The sequence below is a fragment of the Mirounga angustirostris genome, unplaced genomic scaffold, assembly GCF_029215605.1.
Source record: "Mirounga angustirostris isolate CCGP_5_RB_7025 unplaced genomic scaffold, mMirAng1.0.hap1 SCAF_2, whole genome shotgun sequence".
Classification (NCBI taxonomy): Eukaryota; Metazoa; Chordata; class Mammalia; order Carnivora; family Phocidae; genus Mirounga; species Mirounga angustirostris.
The window spans coordinates 58,171,802-58,194,913 of record NW_026991710.1 but is presented as its reverse complement, the minus strand read 5'-3'; the positions used below and the strand labels follow the sequence as shown (position 1 = coordinate 58,194,913).

Here is a 23,112-nt window from a genome sequence, read left to right as displayed (position 1 = left end):
CCAGAATTTTTTGCCGTTACCCAACTTGAGAACTATTTTTGGACTCTTGACTCATGTATATCCTTAGAAATACTAGTTCAATCTCAGAAGTTCTCAGACGGATACAGGTCGAATTAAAGATTAGTTCATGCAATACAAGTGACTGAAACTTTTTGGCTTAGCTGGGTAGGCTGGGAATCTAGGTTTTTTTTAGGAGTGGGGTTGATGTTTGAGTTTTTGTTTTTGTTTTTCTTTTTTCTCTTTAAGTTCAGAATACTAAGATTGAATTTTGGCTTTTGTGCTTCTGTATTCACACCAATAAACTGGGAAATTGATAGAAGTTGAAGTACAAAACTACTAGGACACATCAGGAAGCTTATTTGTGAACAGAAATACTTTATATCCTAATGGATCAGACTTCAAACCTGATGGATATTTAAAAAACAAACAAACAAAATTTAAACACCTTTACAACAATAATAAAGTACCAAACCAAATAGGGTTTGATTATACTGTATGTCAGTGGTTTTATCCCCTGTGAATGTTAATGTGTAGTCTCTTTCTAATTGTATTGTGGGAAGGTGTGGTTCCCTGACAGTATCATAAATGATATATCTTTAAATGTGTAGCCAAAGAAATTTTATTCCATTATAATTAGTTTCATTGGCAAGAGGAAATATTTTAGAAGGTTGTTTTAATGATTCTAATTTTTGGTACTTACTTTTCACGAGTTCTGTAACAAAGTAGAATGAGATTTTATAGGATTATAAACCATAAGCATGCTATACTAAGAAGGATAATTTTCTTTATTTAAGAAAAAGGTAAAAAAAAATTCAAAAAGGAAGGAAAAGGGAAAAAGAAAGGTAGTAAATTGTTACATTTGGTGGTTTTTATCTGCTGTCTTCCCCTTTTTTTATTCTTTGGTCTATACTTAAAAGATGATTGAGTTTTTCTAATTTTGAAACTGTTGTGGCAGCGTTACATATTATGATGAAATTATATATAATTTGTCTTTCATCTTTTAAAAGAATAAAAGAAAATTAAATTGTGTAGTGTTGAGATATTTAGCCAACATTCAGAAACTAAGCACCAGCTAATGAGACAGATTTTATACTTAACAAATTGCTCTTTTAAGTTTCCCAGTTTTCTTTTAGTATCACTCCAGCAGTATTATGTGGAATGAAGGTCTCTGCTAATCTTAGAGGGTGTAATAACTACCTTGGAAAAAACGCAATTAATCATTAGTAAGAACTGTAAGGATTCTTTTGCTGATAAATATAAAACTTTTCTATAGATTTGAGAATTACTATTAATCACCATTAGCTGGTTAAAATAATTGGGAATACAAGAAACATTAGTATTTTATGAAAATTGGAGCACAGTAGCCAAAAGTCCCAAATTTGCTATTACTGACATGGCCATTAGTCTAGGTCATCATGGTGTTCTTTTCTCTTATGTCAGTTGAACTACCAAAGAATGTATAGAGTTAAGTATTATTTATCCAATTAAATCAAGACTGGACATTCCTGCCAATGAATACTTAAAAATTTTTTGATATGCTATTAGAATTTACATCATGTTCTTGGGCATACTTATCAACGTTGATTTGACAGTTGTACAATTTTTATGCTGATCAGAATTACCAGAGATTTGTAAAGTAGTTTTTCTGTTGATTGGTTTACCAAACAAAAACAATTAAATTCTTCCTATGTGTTCCAGGTGTTTTCATATACAAGAATTTCAAAAGCACATAATTTTTTAGGAAATATGACAAATACTTCTCATTATAAAAATATTTTACCCCTTTATTGTACCCATTTATATGGAGAGAGGAGAGATGACCAGAAAGAAGAACAGGATTAAAAACATCTAGCCACTTACCTGCAATCCATCCCTGTCATCATGCATGTGCAGATGCATAAACATACACATATACTCATGCACTCACTTCCACGACTTTTCGTTAAACAGCTTCTGTGTTAGTACTTGTTCTTTAGGTCGACTAATGGTCATTTCCATTTCTTTCTTTGGGTTTCTTGATATTTTATAAACTCTTTGGGCTCAGTCTTCCTTCCCCACTGCAGCATAACCTGTTCTGTATTCTTAAGTTCCCATTTATTAGACTGCTCTTGTAAGGTTCAGTCTTTTTCCAGTACTTGGCTGGTCCAAATCTTCTGTCTCCCCTGTTCTCTGTACTTACCATAGCAAAATCAGTTCCTGTTTAATCAGTCTTAACACCTTGCCTTTGCTGTGCTCTCAAGTTCCTTCTTTCCCTACCTGATGTAAAACTTTTCTAGAGCATCTGGTTCTCCTTCTCTAAAATCTAACCCTAAAATGAAGTACCACATATAAAGATCTGTACCAGAGTTCCTTCAGATCCCTGCATATTTACAAGTTGTTACTTTTCACTGTAGGGCATGGATGAGTGACAGGCAGTTATTTCATTTTAATAAACCAATTTCATAAGTACCCCAAAGGAAATGAAATGAGGAAACTGGTTTTTCCTATCTCCTTTTAGATGAGATGATAACAAACTATTTGACCAAAAATAAGAAAACTCATTTTTGTATGTTCTTTAAAAGAACTTATTCCAATTAAAATGTAAATAACAATATAGTTATTTAACAATAAAACTTAGACTTTTTGTTTAGTATCATGAAATAAAAACCAGTTCTTTGGACAGATTGGTGTTCATTCTGTTTAAGCTAATTTTGGTATTTAGCATTTTCATTTGTGAAAATCAATCAGGAGATTATGGAACCTATTTTAAGAGGCATAGATTTTATATGGTTTTGAAATTTATATCTAGAATATGTGCATTTAAATTATTTTGATTTTTTTTTCTTAACATACAAAACTATTTATATGGATTAACAATATCAAGGTCATTAGATGATCAATTTAATATATTAGTACATGCCCTTTCCTATTAATCTGGATCCCTAAGGATTCAAACAGTGTTTTGTTTTGTTTTGTTTCCTTCTTTGCTTTTCCTTTAGCTTTTAATTGGACTTAAAAATGTATAATTATAGAATGTGTGTTGCTATAATGTATATAGTGTATGTTTGTGCCTGAACTAAGGATTTCATGTGAAATAGATTTCTTAATTGACAATCATGTTTATAATTGTTAAATAAGGTCAATTTCAGTTTTATTCTTGGCAGGATCATAACCTCTTTTGCCTGGTTTCAGATCCAGTTGTGAATCATGATTGTTTTCTGTCTGATGTAGTTGATAAGTATGTTGGTAACACACATCCACACTACTGTTGACCATTCAAAGATTAATGCCCAGACTTCAGTGCTATAGCATTTTTAATTGGGGGTGGGGGGAAGAAAGGATTGATGTTCACATATCAACTCCAGAAGTGAATTCATGAGGGAGTAAAATACCCTCAGTTGCCACCACCTTTGGAGTTCTCCCACCCCAAGTACTGACCTAATCAGCCCCTTCTTAATTTGCATATTTTGGTTAAAATAATATCAAGGCAAAATTATACTTAGAACTGACAATAATCTATATTTGAAGGTTGATTGCGTGCATACATTTATTTCTACCTTAATCTTTTAATTTTGTCCTCTTAAGTCAGTGTGATTGCTGGATTGATTGGTGGGCATTTTAACCCCCTCAGAATAATTCTACATGTGAGAAACTATATTTCTGTGTAAGGATCAAATTTTTATATTTTACTATGCTGTCATAGTAAAGGGCTACCATTCAGAATATAATCATCCCCTTGCCTGCAGTTAGTAAAAGAGTAGGGAGAGTTTTAAATGATTCGAGAGTGAGGTTCACCCCAAACAATGAAATTACTTTCATTAGAATATGAGGTGTGAAAGTAGTAGGTTAAAACTCATACTTTTCTCCCTCTGAACTTGACTTTTTTACCTTTTATTCCTTTTCTGATTAAGAAGATACAGTGGACAACTATCCATTTGCATTTATATTCAATTTTAATTCATAAAAATATTTTTGTTTTCAGGGTTATTTTGAATTGAGGTTTTATGATTATATACTGTAAGAGGGGAATTTTATTTTCAGATGGATTATTATTTAGAAAAAGGGTTATTCTCAGTATACTTCCTATTTTTAGACTGTTGTCCAAAGTCAGAAATAAAATAACCAGAAAAATGAGTTATTAGTGCTATGGCAGTCTACTTATAGACATTTTGTTTTAAGAAGTCTTTAAATATTTCCTAATAATTATTTCTTACTGTTACCTAACAGTGTTTCATCCTTATTAAGTGCAGTTATTTTGTTCAACAGCAGTCAGTGGAAGAGCATCTGCAATGTCAAACACTCCTACCCACAGTATCGCTGCTTCCATTTCCCAACCTCAGACTCCAACTCCAAGTCCTATCATCTCTCCTTCAGCCATGCTTCCTATCTACCCTGCCATTGATATTGATGCACAGGTAAGCTCCAAATTCTGGAGGGATGGTTTTTAACTAAAATCATGCCATCATTAAAAACATTAATCAGTAATTTAAATCATCTTAGACTGCTTTTTCTCTAGGCAGAGATCTGAGCCACATTATGAATAAATTAGAATCCACATTTTAAAAAATTAAATACTAAGTACAGATTATTATTGATAATTAATGTGATGGTCTGGTTTCCAAGGTCATCAAGTAACTTTTTTTTAACTTTAGAAGAGGATGTTAAAAGAAATAACTTATTTAAGATTAGTTTGTATTTTCTTCTGATCTTGAATTAGAAGATATGCTTCTAATTCATAATGAATCACACAGAAAAGAAAAGAGTCTTCCATTTATGTATCGTATATACTCATTTGCATTTATATTGTCTTGGAAAGTTCTGATCTTGCTGACTGAAACATGTAGTGAATCTGTGTGTCTATGTCTGCAGCACTAAGTCAAAACAAAACAAAAAGCCCAATTTTATTTATTTGGTTTTTTTAAATTTTTTTTTTTTAAGATTTATTTATTTATTTGAGAGAGAGAGAATGAGAGACAGAGAGCATGAGAGGGAGGAGGGTCAGAGGGAGAAGCAGACTCCCTGCTGAGCAGGGAGCCCGATGCGGGACTCGATCCCGGGACTCCAGGATCATGACCTGAGCCGAAGGCAGTCGCTTAACCAACTGAGCCACCCAGGCGCCCCCAAAAGCCCAATTTAAAAAAAAATTAGTTTACCATGTAATCTCAGGGCAGAATGAAGTTGGAAAGGGGAGGATAGCTGGTGTTTTGTCCTGAAGAAATGCTAAGAGGCTTAGTTTAGAAGACTGCTGAACAAGGTAAAGAGTATATGGCCTTATTCAGGACTGAGAAATGTTTGCAGTTTAGTTTTGTGTTTTGATTAATACCTGGGGCAGGGAGGGTGGCAGTATACATGATAAAACTTTTTATTTTGTAAATGATCAGTTCTTTATAAACCTGAATTTCAGGAAGGATATGTGTGTGTGTGTGTGTGTGTGACCTATTAACACCGTGTACTCTTAACCTATGAAAATAAAGCTTCCTTTTCATTAAAGTGTTTCTTGGTAATATTGTGAAAGAAAAAGAAATTTCACTTCTATTCTTAACTTGCTTTCCAAATTTTCATTGTGTTGTATGTGCTAACTTTTTTTTGAGCACTTAGAATTGTCAAGGGCAATTTTAAGGAATTGTCTAATCTTCAGACCACATATATGAAGTAGCTACTTTTAAATACCCATTTCCCTGATGAAGAAACCAAGGCTAAGAGAGAGATTAAACATTTTGCTTAAGATCATTTCATTGAGCCTGGGTGGCTCAGTCGTTAAGCTTCTACGTTCAGCTCGGGTCATGATCCCAGGGTCCTGGGATCGAGCCCCACATCGGGCTCCCTGCTCGGCGGGAGGCCTGCTTCTCCCTCTCCCACTCCCCCTGCTTGTGTTGCCTCTCTCGCTGTCTCTGTCAAATTAAATGAAATCTTTAAAAAAGATCACTTCATTTAGCTAAGAAGTGAGGGTTGAGAGTCAAACTTAAGTGGGTCTGATTTTAAAGGCTCCCTCCTTAACTACCATACTCTATAGCCTTTTAAAAAATTATGAAGTATTCATTGGATGAACCACAGTGATTTGTATTTAATAATGACATAGCAGTATAGGGTTGCCTGGGTGGCTCAGTTGGTTGAGCATTCGACTCTTGATCTCAGGGTTGTGGGATAGAGTCCTACGTGGAACTCTGTGCTGGGTGCGGAGCCTGCTTAGGGTTCTCTCTTTTCCTCCCCCTCTGCACCTCCCCCCGCTCATACTTTCTCCCTCCCCCTCAATTAATCAATCAATCAATCAAGATACAGCATTATCTTCAACTGGGTTGAACTTGGTATTGAATCTGTATTTTTTTCCTCCAGTCTTTTGTGCTCTGAGGCTGTTAGGTTGTAACCTGCGGCTATTACGTTTTAAGGAGAGATACATGTTTTAGTTTTTATGGAATCAAGAATTGAACCATAAACAAAACTAAAAACTTCACCAAAATATAAAAGGATTTTTAAAAAATGCTTTTGTATAAAATAGCCACAGAAAAAGTTCTTCCAACTATGATCATGATTTTATTAAATTTGAAATTCTTATAGTGATGGTGAAATTTTACTGGACTATAGTACTCAACCAGCCATTGCTCTATTATAAACTAATTTTTAAGAAACATAGAAATATTTTTAAATTTTTTTTAATTTCAAAAACTTACATTTGGGGCACCTGGGTGGCTCAGATGGTTAAGCATCTGCCTTTGGCTCAGGTCATGATTTCTAGGTCCTGGGATCTAGCCTTGTGTCAGGCTCCCGACTCAGCGGGGAGTATGCTTCCTCCTCTCCCACTGCTTCTCCTCCTGTTTGTGCTGTCTCTGTCTGTCTCAGATGAATAAATAAAATCTAAAAACAAAACAAAAACCAAAAAACCTTACATTTTAATTGTAGTTGACATGCTTATGTAAAAAGATTTGACTGTATTCTCCTTAAATATATGTTCCTTCTTATCTGGTCCCTATATCAAGATTTTTGAATTCCGTTAGCCTATCATGAGTTATACTACTTATCATGGAGTTTAGAAAGTTCCTGCTTTGGAAAACGTAATACCAAGTAAATATTCAGAAATAATAGTTCACTATTTTTCTTCAGTTTTTGATGTTTTTAAATTTTACTAGTTTTTATGATACCAAGCAGGCAAGTTAAGCAGTAAAAATAAAGATCCTTTTGTTCTCAGTTCATCTGAAGTTTTTTCTAGATTCTAAAATAAAAATTCCATGAGATTTTACATAATAGGTATTTTTATTTATGTGTGATAATACTGTGCCGTAACAGACAAGTGATATGATAAATTCATACCAAGACTCTTCCTCTGTTTAGAAAGATTAAACTTTTTCTAATATTTGGATCTTTTTTTTGTTTATTTAACAAACCTTAACATATACATTCTTAACACTTTTATAGATACTAATTTCTTTAACTTTATTACAACCTCATGAAGTGTAGATACTGTTATTATTCCCATTTTACAGGTGAGGAAGGTGAGACTTGTAGATATTAACTATTTGCCCAATAGGTAATTTATGGTGGAGCCAGCTTTCAAACCACCCTAGCATTCTGGCTCTAGAGTCTCTGCTCTTAACCACTGCACTATGCTACCTGTTTTTCAATTTTTATCTTAGGTGTGAACATTGATTTTAATTATATTAAATCCTGGTAAATTAGATTATAGAAAATAGGTCTACCACCTAGATGGCAAAGGATTGTGTGTCTTTCATCTTTGCAGCTTTTCAGCATGTTTCCTTGGCCATACCATATATTTATATCAAATCTTAATTTAAAGAAGGGCAAAGAAATGTTAATTTTTTTAAACCCTCAGTGTGTCTCTTTTTAAAAATGCTAATGATTCTTAAAATGGTCATACTTTAAACTTCTTTAATTGATCAATTTATGCAGAAACTAATATTTTTAACGGATTAGCAGAAGTCATGTTTAATTTCTGGAACTTGAAGAATGCTGAAGATGAGAGTTTGTATTCTTTATAAGGTCCTTCAAATTTTATGTAATATAACTAGAAGTTACCTTCAGTGTGCACATATGTGCCACAGGCTCTCTACCTTTCATGTAATGGTTTTATTGAATCAAGTTTGTCTAGATGTATTTTTTTTTAATCCTTTTTTTTGTTTTTTAAGTAAGTTCTGTACCCAATGTGGGGCTTGAACTCCTGACCCTGAGATCAGAAGTTGCATGTTCTACTGACTAAGCTAGCCAGGCGCCCCTTGTCTAGATATTTTTAATATATTTATATTATTATATATATTATAATATATTTTAATACCACATACTGTACCATTATCAAAATTTATTGTAGGAAACATCAATAAATGATAATTTGAAGGAATTATTTGAGACTGTTTTACTATCTTTTAATAGCATAGCTCCAATTTTTATTTTGCTAGAATGGTTTAAGAAATTTATATCTGGGTATTCTGCATATAGAAATTAATCATTTACAAATTTTTAAGAACTGTTGGTTTTGTATGAAACAGTAAATCTGGCTGAAGGTTAGAGTTGAATACTGGTGAGTTAAGTATCTTCTGTATTTTGTGTGAGATTTTGATTGACTCTAACAGCCACTAAAAGTGAGAAAGTACCAGTTGTTCTGTTCATGGGTATAAAACTTGTGTTCCCATCCCCTCCTTCCCTTTTTCTTATCACATGTTTTTCATGTATTTCTGAACTGCTTGTCTTTTTTATTCACAAACTTCTAAAGGCTTTCCTTGAACATGGAATAAATGGTTCTGGTACATTTCAAAAAAGAGAAAAATAAATACTGCCTTATGCAATTTTGCCTTTTTTCCAGTTTTTAATAAATAACATATATCCATGATTATTTTTTAAAGAGGGTAGGCATTAAATTTGACTTAGATGCCAAGACTGAAATTAGAAACTATGTAAAATTATGTTTTGCCTTTAATGGTATAAATATCATTTGGATATTTTTCTCTTGTTTTGCAATACAGAAAACAGTTTAATCACAATATTTTAATGAGAAAAATTGAAGAGACCAGGAAAAATGAGTTAATGGTGATATGTAATATGCTGCCATTAAAGCATTCTACTTAAAATGCATGCATTCTGATTGTTTATGTGAGGTTTTAAGTAGGTTATTTGCTATTTTACTGAATATTCTCATTATTCTCATTCTCCCTAAATGCTATCCTTTTTATTTTTTTATCTTTTTTGAATCTTACATGTGACCTCTGACATGTTTAGAGAATGAGGTGTCTAGAATTATGAAGGTGTTATGGAGGTCTAAAAAAAAGGTTAGCTCTTGAAGTCCTAATGATTTTTGAAGTAAATTAATTACTTAGATGTAATTGTTTTTTACAGACAGTTCAGGTATGTTTTTTCACCTGCATTCCAACTCAATCAAAGTTGCTTTTTCCATTAATATTGCATCTGTCTTATGATTCCTTCTTATTTTTCAGTCTTACAAAATTGAATAGTCATGTCAATTTACAGAATACTTCTACATTGAATATACTTTTAGCATTTTTTATAAGCCAGAATCATCATAACAACATCTGTCATGTAAAAAATGGTATATTTTATGGCATCATGGGCTAAATGGAAATTTTCTTTAGAATGTAAACCTGAATGAGCTCTTAAGAAACCTCTGGGCACCGGTCTCCCTTTCAGGTTTCTTTTAGTTATAGGTATATGACAATGTATGTGGCTTGTTAACCAGTATAACATAACATGACTTTAGTGATACATTACCTTTCAGAAAGCCATCACCTATATTGTTATCATTACTTCCTTGATTAGTAATATTCAAAACACATTTTTTTTAATTCTGTATCATGTTAGCCATTGTTACTTTAACCCAGACTTCTGCTTCAGTTAATTTGTTTCTTGACATATTGCAAATCAGGTTAGTGTTTCTCACCATTTGGGGATTATGTAGGTGTTTATTAGGAAGGTGGAAACCTTACTTCAGAATGTTTAAATTTTTTCATTATTGTCCTTAGAAGATTATCATAAGGTATTAGTTAATGAAGTTACCCACTCTTAAGTTCCCCAAGGAATTTGACAAGCCCTCTTTACTTAGTTCTAAGTATTTTTTCATTCAACTCTCATAATACCTTGTTTATACGTCTTTCATAGTTTGAACCTAAATTTGCCCTGTGCTGTAATCACTAAGCTCCTAGTGAACAGGAACTGTATTTACTTATATTTGTCAACCCTGGAGTACCTCGCAGAGTACTTTGAACATAAAAGGTGCTTAATAAATATCAGTTGAACTGATGTTTTATAATGTGGGGGAAAAAAAACAATATTTTACTAATCCACTAAAATCTTCCATGCTTATCTTTTTCAAATTTTGTCTCTTCATTCTCTATTTAAGATTGGCACTGCTTTCCTAAATTACTCTTTAACCCCCAGAAGACTTTGAGAAACCTAATAAACGTCATCATAAAGCAGATTCTTCATCATAAAGTTGACTTTCTAATTGTCACTAACATAGAAAGCATATAAGGTAGATAGATTTAACATTATATTGACCTCAGCTGGCTGTGCCTTAGGACTGCTTTATGATGTAATGGGGAAAGCAGGATTTTGTTATCCAAGATCTCCTTGGTTTTTTTAAGCCAATCTTTATCAGTTATTAGCTTGTATGACGACTGGAGGATTATTTCTCTAAGGCTTTGTCTCTTTTTTTCTGAAATCAAGCATAATAATTCCTTCCTAATAAACCTGAAATGAAGATCAAATACTATTAGACAGTCAGAGCTGTCACTCATTTAAGTATTCATGTCCTTCTTCATTGTTGTAGTTGGTGCATCTCTCCCTTGTGGCCATCACTGATCTCTGCAGTCAGTAGCTCTGCTCTCTGCCAGCCTCTTCTGCAGAGCAGCTTTTGCGGTCTCCCTCTACATCACTGGCTAGTAGGCTTTTTCTTATTTCTCGACTCTATCGATTTTGCCTTTTGTCTCTTGTTACTCATTTTTTACAATAGAGTTTGGTTTTTAGAGTTATTGACCTGGGAGAAAATGCCTTTCCTTTTTGTATTTATTACATAAATATAATAAATATTACATAAATACATAAACACAATAAATATATTTCATATATGTAGCCTTTTGTTTTATTAGTAATAGCCTTTGAATCTGTGACCCTGCATAGCCGTTGTCATTCGTTGAACTTAACTATCATTTATTGTTTCCTAGACAAAGCATCACTTACAGGTGGAGAATGCAAACATGAATAAGACATGTTCATTACCTCCCAGGAATTTATAGTTCTCTGAGAGTGATAGGCTCATACTAATGTTAGCATAAGGAAATTGGTGATAAGTATTGTAATAAAGATGTATATGTAAAAATGAGGGAAAGTAGCTTAGAACAGAGCTGTGTAGTAGAAAAATAATGCAAGACACATGAAATTTAAAATTTTCTAGTAACCACATTAAAAAAAGCAAAACAAAATAGGTGAAATACATTATAAGAATATATTTTATTTAGCTTCATATATCCATAATATTATTGTTTAAACATGTAATCCATAAAACCAAAAAACTGAGATATTTTACATTTTTATTTCATACTAAAGGTCTTCAAAATTCAGTCTATCTGTTCTACGTACAGCTTAGAGTGGTCACATATATAGCTATATTTCTAGTACAATAGCCACATATTGCTAGTAGTTACCTTTCTTTAGTAGCACAAGTTTAGAGTACCAAGTATGAAGACTTTGTTCATGAAATAAGTATTTTAAACTATAATGGAGTATGGCCAGTAAATCCAGTACTGGTCACTATCATTAGCAGAAGTCAGAGGTAAATCTTATATAAAGCATTATGTGTCAGTTATGATTGTCTTTGTCTTTCAAAATATTCTGTATATTACGTATTTTTCTTTGTTGTTCTTTAAGTATTTTGGGGCTTTGTTCTCAACTGCAGTTAAGTTACTTGGAAGCCCTTTTTTCATATCAAGGCTTGCTTTTCAGCTTTGTTAGGTGGGCCTAGAACAGCTAATTTGACCCCACTGCTGAGGATTTTACTTGATGTTCTGTGTGTTTTGATGTATCTCTACTCTGGCTGGTGGGAACCAAACTATTGCCGGCCCTGTGTAAGCTCTGAGTGTTGTTATGCCTTCTGGTGGTCTCTCCTTGGCCTCTCATAATTTTCCTCATGCACATGTGCTGATCAGAACTCAGCTGAAAGCCTCAGCCGAAGACCCTCTGCAGATACCTAGAGTAAAAATTTTTCATGCTTTCCTCTCCAGTAGTCCGCCCCATGAATTCTAGCCATCCTGACCGCTCCAAACTGTTTTCTCAACTCAGGGAGATTGCCAGGCTGTATTTGGGTACCCTCTCTGCACACAGCAGCCTTGAAACTCTCCAGGCAATAAGTTGAGTTTAATCCTTTCTACCCTTGGAGAACACTGCCATGCACTGCTTATCTAAACACCATCATTTCAAATAGTTTGTCCTTTTCTTTTCGGTTGTTTGAGATAGGAAGACAGATCTTTTCTATGCTACTCCATTAATGGCTAGAAGCAAAAGTGAGTCCAACGCTATTTCTTTTAATCATGTAGTTGTAAATAGCATATGGTTGAAAATCATACTTTTTTTCCTTCATGCTTAAGAATTGCCCATAAAGTTCAAATGTTATTTTATAGCCTTTACAAAATCACAAGTTAGCCACTGATGGAAAAAAACAACTTAATATCCAAATGTTTGATACAGTAGAATGGTACATCTGTGTCTGTATTTGGTATAAGTATATATTATATAATCTGTTATTTTAAAATTAATAAGCTAATCAAAAAATTAATTTTTTACAGACTGAAAGTAATCATGATACGGCGCTAACACTGGCCTGTGCTGGTGGTCATGAGGAACTGGTACAAACACTGCTAGAGAGAGGAGCTAGTATTGAGCACCGAGACAAGAAAGGTAGGGCTTAGGTTTGTTAATTTTTTTTCTGGAATATTTGTGTTCTGTGAAGAAATACTACTTCCAGCCCTATTGTGATAGTTACATATAATGAAAAACAGTGGGGTTTTTTTTGCTTAGCATGTAGTAAGAAGATCATTATTTTTTTCCAGGTTTTACTCCACTTATCTTGGCTGCCACAGCTGGTCATGTTGGTGTTGTGGAAATATTGCTGGACAATGGTGCAGACATTGAAGCCCAGTCAGAAAGAACCAAGGACACACCGCTATCTTTGGCTTGTTCTGGGGGAAGACAGGAGGTAACACTTTCCCCAGTGAAATATTTGTCCATCTGTTTAGCAAATATATATTTTAACTTACATGATTTGATGGGAATAATGGATTGACATCTGGATTCATTTATCACAGTAACTGTTTTTTGCTAATAGGTAATAATTTTCAAGTATTTTGTTAGCATAAGCCATCATGTCTGCAAAGTCATGTTTAAACATTATTATGTTCATCTAAAAGTAGTACCTGCCATAGGAACCCCTATGTGTTGCATTCAGGCTAAGGGAGTGATTAAGCCATTCCAAATCAAATCTGTAAACTCCTGATAAGCAGGGCCTATAGTCACTCATCTTTTCCTATCCCAGAGTACCTGGCATGAAAGGTACTTAAGCTCAGCCTCTGTTGCTCTCTATCTATAAGATTAGTAGGGAATTAAGAGAATTCAGTTTTTAGTTGTTCTTTTCATTTTTCCCCCCCTCCTTCTCAACTCTGGAAGAAAGATTCTCAGATAAGATTATATGACCTTTTCATTTTTTAAGTAGGGTAGAACAGCCGGTGCAATCAGGTATAGGCCCAAGAAGTTATAGCTTTATACCCATGTGTGTCTTCTTCTGGAATTTAATGATCAGCTGGACAACCTAATTTTTTAAATCCGTTTTTTAAATCCAGTTGTAAGGATTTTGATTAGCTGGTTGTGCTGTCTCTATGGACTGACAACTTCTCAGTTAGGGAGTTGTTGAATCTTAGACTTAAGAAGTACCCTAGATCATGCAGGTCAGTTTCTTACTCAGCTTAAAAATGTCTTGCTTTTTTTTCACCATCCTGTTACAAAGGTTTCCTGTTTATCAAGCCTGAGTTATGCCTTCCCTAAGTTTCCCCACTATTCTTAATTCTATTCTTTGAATTAATGGAAAGAGGTTTATACCCTCTTGTATCTACAGATATTTGAGTCTGTATCTGCCAGTTACCTATTCTCTATTTGAAGTGTGTCCTGTCTTTTGATTGTTAGCTTGAAGATATCTTTTCCAAATCCCTCACCTGGCTGTTTTACCCATTATGTCCATATCCCTCCTGAAATATTATGTCTAAATTATTCTGGCCAGTGAAGTGGTAGATTATTACCTCCCTGTTTGCGCATCTTAAACTGCCTCCCCCCCGCCCCCGCCTCCGTCCTTTGCCTATCATATCACATCAGGTTATATTGAACTCAAATCAGCTAAACCCACTAGAGTTTTTTAGTAAACTAGAAGATAAAAATTCTTTAAGAGATAGAATAATTCTTGCACAGAAAGATTGGAAAATCTAATAAAATGGTACATGAATAGAAAGTGATCCTTTATCTTGTGGATTAAAAAGAATTGGAGCCTAGTGATAATACAGTTTTTTGTTTGTTTTTTCCATAAAATTTTTGCTTTGGCCGATCTATAATTTTTAAATGTATGATTTTTGCTCCTTTATATTTGGAGTAGATAATTATATGTGTGGACAATTAGATGTACTTGTTTCTACAGATGTTCTGCATAGGAGACATCTCTGTCTCTACTATGCTGTTCCTTCTGGTTGATAATGTGAATACATTTGTATCATTTTTTTCCCCCTGTATTTCACAGTAGAGGTGATTGATATATTAAAAGAATTTTAACCCAAATGATAGGAAGTAAGATAGTAAAAAAATAAGCTACTTGAATTGATAAATAATCTCTGCCACATCAGACAATGTAGAGATCCCCATTAATCTCAAATTGAAATGTTATGGCAGAACTTTTTACAATTAATAATAACATTAAATTGAAAAACTTAGTTGGAAATGTAAATGCTTCGGTTTTAGAATATAATGAAAGTAAAATTTTGATTTAACTGAAATTTTCAATCATTACATAGCTTGAAATAATTCTTGCTTTATATGATAAGAAATTTTTCAATGTTGAATTAAAAAGAAATCATTTGATTTCCTTCCTCTCAAAGCAATATTAAAACCAATAGCATACTATAATCTTTATATATTCTTATTAAAATGTAACAAATGAGGTTGTAACAGATATAGAAGTCTTTTAGGGTAATAATTTTGCCTATAACACTCTGTTGCTTTGATTTGGTGTCATTGGAACAGTTAAGTATTTTGAAGTAATTAAACAGTGGAAACTCATTTTACTATAAAGTCACAAACTATATTGAGTGTTTATTACTTTCTCGGAATAGACCATTCCCTTTGAGAGATAACTAAGGTCAGTTATCTTTGCATAATGGAATTAGTAACTTTAGAAATTTGATTACGGTTTTTTACTTTCTTGCTTAAGGGACTCTGTAAAATAAAACAGCATAATGCCATTTTTTGGTCTTGTTTTTATAACCTTGTAGCATAAGCCACCTAGTGTTATTGGCTCTAAGAGCAAAAAAGTGATGGACAGAAGTCATAATCTAAAATTGGTCATAGCTTTATTCAAATAAGTAAAGTTTCAGCTTATATGTTAAGACAAAGCACTGTTCATTAACATTTATTTGTTATTTCCCAGTTAGTATTTTAGGATATTTTACTAGTACTAAGAGAAAGGTAAGAGCTGCGATCTTGGATAATCTTTAACTTTTCTTTGCCTCATTTGTAAAATGAAGGTGAAAATACTAGTACTTGTGTCAGAGTTGTTTTGTGCATTAAATGGCATAATGGAAAAAGATGCCAATAAGTACTTCAATAAATGGTAAATATTTTTTAGCTATCAGGGAATGCAGATTAAGACCCCAGTGGGTTACCACCACACACCCAACTACAATGGCTATAAAATGATAAAGACCGGCAATACCAATCTTGCCAAGGATGTGGAGCAACCAGGACTTACTTATTATTTGTGGGAGTGTAAATGGTACAACCACTTTCAGAAAAGGTCTGGCAATTTCTTATAAAACTAAACATACATCCAAAATTCTACTAGGTAGAACCCATGAGCAGTGAAAATGTATTTCTGAAAGAACAGCAACTTTATTCAAAATTGCCAAAAACTAGGGACTTCAAAGGTGTTCATCAGTAGGAGAATAGATAAACTGTTGTATATTCATATAATGGAATGCTACACAATACACAGAAATGACTCTCAAACACTGTGATTTCATCTATACGAAGATCTAAGATAGATAAAACTAGCCTATAGGTGGGATTAACTGGGAAAGGGGCATGAGTAAATAACAGGGATTTAGGTTACATTAGCTTTATGCATTTGTTCAGTACTCAGTAAATGTAGACTTAAGTTTTGAGCGTTTGCTCTAAGTTACAAATTTTACCCCCAAAATTTGAAAACAAGTAATATTCTAGATAACGATACATATGCTGATGTATTTTAAGGAAAATTGCAGCCGTCTACAATTTACTTTGAAATGAAATGTATCAAAAAAATGAACAAATAGATAATGATAAAGTAAGTATAGTAGAATATTAATGGTAGAATCTAGGTAGTGAATATATGTAAATTTCTTAAACTTCTCTGTATGTTTAGAAATTTTTGTAATAAAATGTTGGGGAAAAAATAAGCATTAGCTTTATTCCAAGTTTTTAAACATTTAGCTATTGATTATAAATTAAAAAAAATATTTTAAAGAGGGGCACCTGGCTGGCTCAGTTGCTAGAGCATGAGACTCTTAATCACAGGGTTGTAATTTCAAGCTTACAAAATCTTAAAAAAAAAAAAATCTTAAAAAAAAAATCCTAAGGACATTTGCATATATAAGTGAAAAACTTTTATTTTATTTTACCACTATGTGATATAGTAACAGAAATAGGAATTTTTAAAATAGCATTGCACAACAGCACACTGAGATCCAGCAGATCTGAGATCCAGACCTTGCATGAACACACTGTGTTATTTTAGCACATTCCAAAATGGATATTAATTGAGAAGCTAGGTTTCTGTTGCTTCTAAGACCTATTGCTATCATTTGAGGCCGATTTTGTGCAAAGGATCAAAAAAGGACTTTCCTCTTTTTTTTCTTCTACGATATATCAGAAAAAATAAATCAGAAATGCACACCTTGCACATTGTTTCACCATAAGAAAACACAACTTTTCCTCTTTTCTTTTCAGGTGGTGGAGCTATTGTTAGCTCGAGGGGCAAACAAAGAGCACAGGAATGTTTCTGATTATACACCTCTAAGCCTGGCTGCTTCTGGTGGCTATGTGAACATTATCAAAATATTACTAAATGCAGGAGCTGAGATTAATTCTAGGCAAGTTTTATTCTCTCTCTATAAGCCCCTTAAGAGTGCTACGGTAAAGCTATTTGTAGAACACTTATATTTTTAATGCCATATTTAGGAAATGCCTTCATTACAAATTTAGAATCCAAATTGTTGGAGATTATTTTAAGATTAATTTTATTTAAGTATTTAAAACTATTGATATAAACTTGAAAAAACACCACTTACTCTATTTCTAATGGTACTAAGAGTAAACAGTTTTCTTAGGAGTTTTTATTAAGCAAGTATATGCTTTAGGATGGAAAATTCATCTTAATAATAACTTAATAATTTAATAATCACTTTTCGGCCCAAGTCATTATGTTGAATGAGATACAGAAAGTATTCTAGTTCTAAGGTGGTAAACGATTTCTAGTGGAGTCTTGGTAGTATCTCACAGACTTACTAGGGCTGAGAAAAATTATTATTTTAAATAATCCTGTAAAATAAAGAATCTTAAATAAATCCTGAAATAGAATTCTCTAGAGTTCATCCAATTTTTCTGGGAAATTTAAAATTTTTATTCTTTCCCTTTGTTCTCCCCATACCTCCACCCCCAGAACTGGTAGCAAATTGGGCATTTCTCCTCTGATGTTAGCAGCTATGAATGGGCACACAGCTGCTGTTAAGCTCCTGTTAGACATGGGCTCTGACATAAATGCTCAAATAGAAACCAATCGGAACACTGCCCTTACCTTAGCCTGCTTCCAAGGAAGGACTGAAGTGGTTAGTCTTCTGCTTGATAGAAAAGCAAATGTGGAACACAGAGCTAAGGTAAGAAAAAGTCTGAGATTTATACATGGATTTATTGCTTTAATATTTAAGGTGTACAGTAGCATTATGCTAATTATATTATTATTTTCTAGTAACATATTTATCTTACATGTATTTAATCAGAAATCATTCTGTGTATTCAAGCACTCTTGAAAATACCTCAATAAATTTTTATAGGTAATAATGACATTAGGGTTATCAGCTAGAAAATATGTACTATTAGGAAAGAAGAGAGGAAACATTGATTAACGCCAGTTATATGCCAAGTGCTTTCATCTTACACAATTTTCTTTTTCACAATAAACTGGCATTGCATAGAATATCGTTCAGTAGATCACACTGTAACTCAGGCTAGTGGTGTCAGTGCTGAAATTTAGTTGTCAGTCTTTGCAACGACTGTATCATGTTGCTCCCCAGATTGTTCTTTAAACATTTTAGCTCTTTTCAGTCTCTTATGTGTAGTTGTTGTTGTTGTTTTCACTAAACCTAGACTGGCCTCACACCACTAATGGAAGCTGCCTCTGGTGGATATGCAGAGGTGGGCCGAGTTCTTTTGGATAAAGGTGCTGATGTTAATGCCCCTCCAGTGCCCTCTTCGAGAGATACAGCTTTAACCATAGCAGCAGATAAAGGGCATTATAAATTCTGTGAGCTTCTCATTGGCAGGTATGATATTACCATACTCTTCATACGTGACTGTGGTGTTACTAGTGATTTCTATTCTCTCTGGTCATATTGTACTATTAAAAAATCAAATGTGATTACTTCCTCTATAAACTACAAGTGCATGTTTTGTTTTATTTTTTAGACCTACTTCTGTTATTTCCCACCTATCCAGAGCTATGCTACATTGTCTGATTTATTTCAGTGCAACCTAAAAATACTTCTTTTCTTCTTTTCTTGGGTGTGTATATACTTTTAAAGCACTATAATAAGCTGTTTGAACATCCAGCTGTTGTCCTCCATATTCACATCTCCCACACAGTTTGAGTTTTCGAAAAAGAGTATCACTTGAAATCTTAAAAGCCTAGCAGCAGTCTAAGGTTTATTGCTGATTTTCTTGTTTTTTGTTTGGTTAAATAACAGGGCTTTTAAGTGACAGTTTTGGAACTGTTCAAGGTATCAGAAAGAATCCAGGAGAATTCCTGCTTTCAGTCACTTAGAAGTTGCCTGCCAGTCTTCCAGAGATGCTTGTCTGCGTACTTGGATTTCCTACTTTAACAGTCTTGAAGACATTTGCATGGTGTCCTAAGCAGTAGTATTTAGTAGTAGCTCCTGTCACCTGTTATTCACCTTGAGTCTTACTTACCATGATGCCCACTGTGTGCTAAACCTGCATGTTATTTTTAGATTCATTATTTTCGGAAGCCACATAATACAAATACATGCATACAAGTAATATGAAATAGATACAAGTGCCTCGTAGGATACTGTTTATGTCTCTTTCATACTGTTTATTTAATGTATCGATTATGCTATTAACAGGATGTACTTTTTTATTTTTTACTAAATAAAATTCACATTTTCTCAGGATTGAAACTCAGAATTACGCAGTTATTATTTTTAAAATAAGAAAAGCAATTACTAGTATATGATTATTTTTTAGTTTGATGACTTTTAAATTTGATGATTAGAAATTCTTTGTAATTTTGAGAGAAGAATGTATTTTAGTCCCTCAATATTGTAATTTTTAATTTTCATAGAATATTTTTCATAATTTTATAGTTGATTTTTATTGTTATTTCTGTCATTCCATTTCATTTTAAACAATGACATCTGTGTTATTCATTTAGAGGAGCTCACATTGATGTACGTAACAAGAAGGGGAACACTCCATTGTGGCTAGCAGCAAATGGTGGACATCTTGATGTGGTTCAGTTACTGGTGCAAGCAGGTGCAGATGTGGATGCAGCAGACAACCGCAAGATAACTCCTCTTATGGCAGCATTTAGGAAGGTAGAAGTCTTTCATCCTCATTCACTTGAATGTTTTTCACTTAGGCTAGAAGGTGTATAGTTTAGTGATTACTATGAAAGTGGTAAAATAATATGCAAATAAACACTGATGTGTTTCAGTGTTGATGGCAACACTTGAAAGGTAGATACAGGTATCCCAGAAAAACCATTAATGTTGATATTGATAAAGCTAAGTAAACTTGTAAAAAGTTGTTCTAAGTATTTTCCAAATCTAGTTGCAAACTTAATCTTTCACAAAATGTAAATCCAGTTAAGAGTAACTTACTACTTACGGATGAATGTTTTCTTGTATTAGCACAGCAGGGAAAAAATTAACTTAAATTGATTTTATTTATAATCATTTGCTTTAATTACTAGGAATAAGAGAATTAAATAATGAAAACCCAGCTACCAGTATTTTGAAATGACTGAAAATCGAACAAACTACATTCAGAAGTAGAAATAAATTTTGTGAAAGAGAAACTTTGTTTTTCTTCCTATAATGCATAGCACAGAGCTGTGTATAAGTAATTTCATTTAATGATTTGGTTGGTCTCTTAAATGCAGTTTTAATTTGTTACTGGGAAAACTGGGTTACTATTTTAGGGTTTATAATTTTAAGCCTTGTCATTTTGAGGCAGGTAGGTAAAATCCCTTGGTAGATTACAAATTATTTGTTGTATTGAAAACTTTTAATATATAATTGCAAAAAATCATCTTTCTCCTTTTTCTCTTATAATTCTCTCTGGCTCCTGTGCTTTATACCACCTCTTCCCTAGGTTTTCTAGACTACCTAGACACTCTGTATGTTTTTTCCCCCACCAGTCAAACTTATGCTTTATCATTGACTATCTATCTACCTCTTCTCCAAGCAAGCTAATATATCGTTATCAAGTTAATCTTCCTAACCTCTCCACTATGTTAGTATCCTCTTCTAGAACCTTTTCCTTTTTTGTCATCCTTTGAAATCCAATCTTAGTTTGTTATTCACAGCCACCATAAAGCTAGTGCTCTTCAAGCTCATCTCCCATTATGAGTCCCTGATGTGGAGAGTCTTCTCCTTGCTTGGTCTTTTCATTGTTGCTGTCTCTCACATCACCTTTGTTCTCATCTCAGAAATACTCATGTCCTTCCTCATTTCCAGAGTTATTCATTCTTTGGGTATAGTTTAAATCTCCCCTTCTGCAGAAACTCTTCCAATTCTATTTGATCTCACAGTAAGATACTTAATCACCTAAAAGTTGTAGAAGTTCTGCAATGTTATTTCTGTCATTCATTTTGACTAAAATTGTCTTGTTATTACTCTAACATGCATATATCTTATCCTTCCAAATAGATGTAGTTCCTTAAGAACAATGTTCATCTTTTATATTCTTTTGTATTCATTCCATTATTTTTTTAGTACCTTACCATGTGCTACTGTAATGGTTGGGATATTACATTGTACAGAGTGCAGCAGTTGCACTTTTTAAGAAATGTAGAATTTAATTGGGGAGGTAAGATCCACACACAAAGTCAGGTAACTGTGTGAGGTGTCCCATATAATTTAAATACTGTAGAAGTGTTGGCGAGATAGCAAGGAATGATGCAAATGGCATTGAACTATTCATTAAAAGATAGGAATAATTTAAAAAGATGTAGGTGGTGGAAAGGAAGAGATAGAGAAATATAGGACACAGTCTGTTTAACCAGACTGGCTAATTTGTAGGCGTTGTGTTCAGAGAGTAATAGTGTAGATTGGAGAAAGTTAGAGTCTCTTGAGCACTGGTCTAAGGATTTTGAGCTTAGTGAACTGTGAATAATATAATCATAGCTCATGTTTTAGGAAAGTGTATTTTATTCCTCTTACGCTTCTAGTACAGTGCTGTACATTCCATTTTTATCTGAAATAAAGAACAAAATTGTTATTTCTACTATTTTAATGCTTAGAATTAGGATGCTCACTTATGAGTTAGCTAGAAACAAATGAGGTTTTGTTTTTGTTTTTTTTTTTCTTTCAGACATACCCCCATTTCTTCATACTGATTTTTGGTTTATTGGTTTTTTATTAATTGTTGTTTAGAATTTTAGGTCAGGTTATTCTGTACTACTTGGAGGATGGGATGAAAATGAACAGTGTAGATTTAACTTATCAGAACCAAAGTCTGTCTCTTTTTCATTTACAGTGCAAATAATATCTAATTAAGACTTTATTTTGTGGCACTGATGTCAAAGTAATCTTAGATAAGACAGACTGTAGATATACTGAATCCTGTTAGAATTTGTTTTCAATCTGACATTGGTATCTATTTTTTAGGGTCATGTGAAGGTGGTGCGCTACTTAGTCAAAGAAGTCAATCAGTTTCCATCAGATTCTGAATGTATGAGATACATAGCAACCATCACTGATAAGGTAATAATACTGATTAAACTCATCCCACTATATGAGTTAGGGATCCCATTTGGTTATACACACACACACACACACTTGTATACATACACATATATACATATATATGTGTGTGTCTCGCACTAAGAAAAAAGCCTTAGTCTAAGCAATAATACGTGTATATAGCAATTTTCATTTATCTAGTATTTGGAGATGAACTATTCTATTTCATAGATGCTTCAGATTATTTACTTACCTAAAAAAGCAATAAAACAGTCTCTGTAATAGAATTTTATTTTTTAAATAGTACTTGAACTAATTAAATTTTTATGTAAACACTAAACAATCTAAAGCAAATATTGTCATTATTCATCAGTGTTGTAATTTATATATATATGTATATCCAAATTGATAACCTTTTCTGAGAGGAACAAGCCCAGTAGGTTTTTTTTTTAAATACCTAAACAAAACTGAGCGTAGTTCTATTTACAGTCATGGGCAAGAAAACTTTAATGTCTTCAGTATTGGAGTAATTGTCAGCTTAAGAATGAATTGGCCAGAATTTTTGCAGGAAAAGTAAAGAAGGTTAAATAAATCCTATTAGACATCTAATTGGGATATTCCCCTGGTGATGTTT

General features: G+C 33.2%; 1 protein-coding gene across 6 annotated transcripts in view; it reads left to right on the top strand.

Moving 5' to 3' along the window:
• ANKRD17 (ankyrin repeat domain 17) overlaps nucleotides 1–23,112 on the top strand; it is a 164,862-nt gene that overhangs the window by 105,782 nt on the left and 35,968 nt on the right. For 3 of the 6 annotated variants that reach the window (XM_045881019.3, XM_045881016.3, XM_045881018.3), the window contains 8 exons: nucleotides 4,246–4,394; nucleotides 12,777–12,888; nucleotides 13,041–13,186; nucleotides 17,227–17,369; nucleotides 17,939–18,152; nucleotides 18,643–18,818; nucleotides 19,946–20,108; nucleotides 22,404–22,499. In XM_045881019.3, the coding sequence (XP_045736975.1) occupies nucleotides 4,246–4,394; nucleotides 12,777–12,888; nucleotides 13,041–13,186; nucleotides 17,227–17,369; nucleotides 17,939–18,152; nucleotides 18,643–18,818; nucleotides 19,946–20,108; nucleotides 22,404–22,499 (1,199 nt within the window). The remainder of the gene's footprint in view (nucleotides 1–4,245; nucleotides 4,395–12,776; nucleotides 12,889–13,040; nucleotides 13,187–17,226; nucleotides 17,370–17,938; nucleotides 18,153–18,642; nucleotides 18,819–19,945; nucleotides 20,109–22,403; nucleotides 22,500–23,112) is intronic. The other 3 variants (XM_064584566.1, XM_045881017.3, XM_054508895.2) reach the window with 2 other exon arrangements.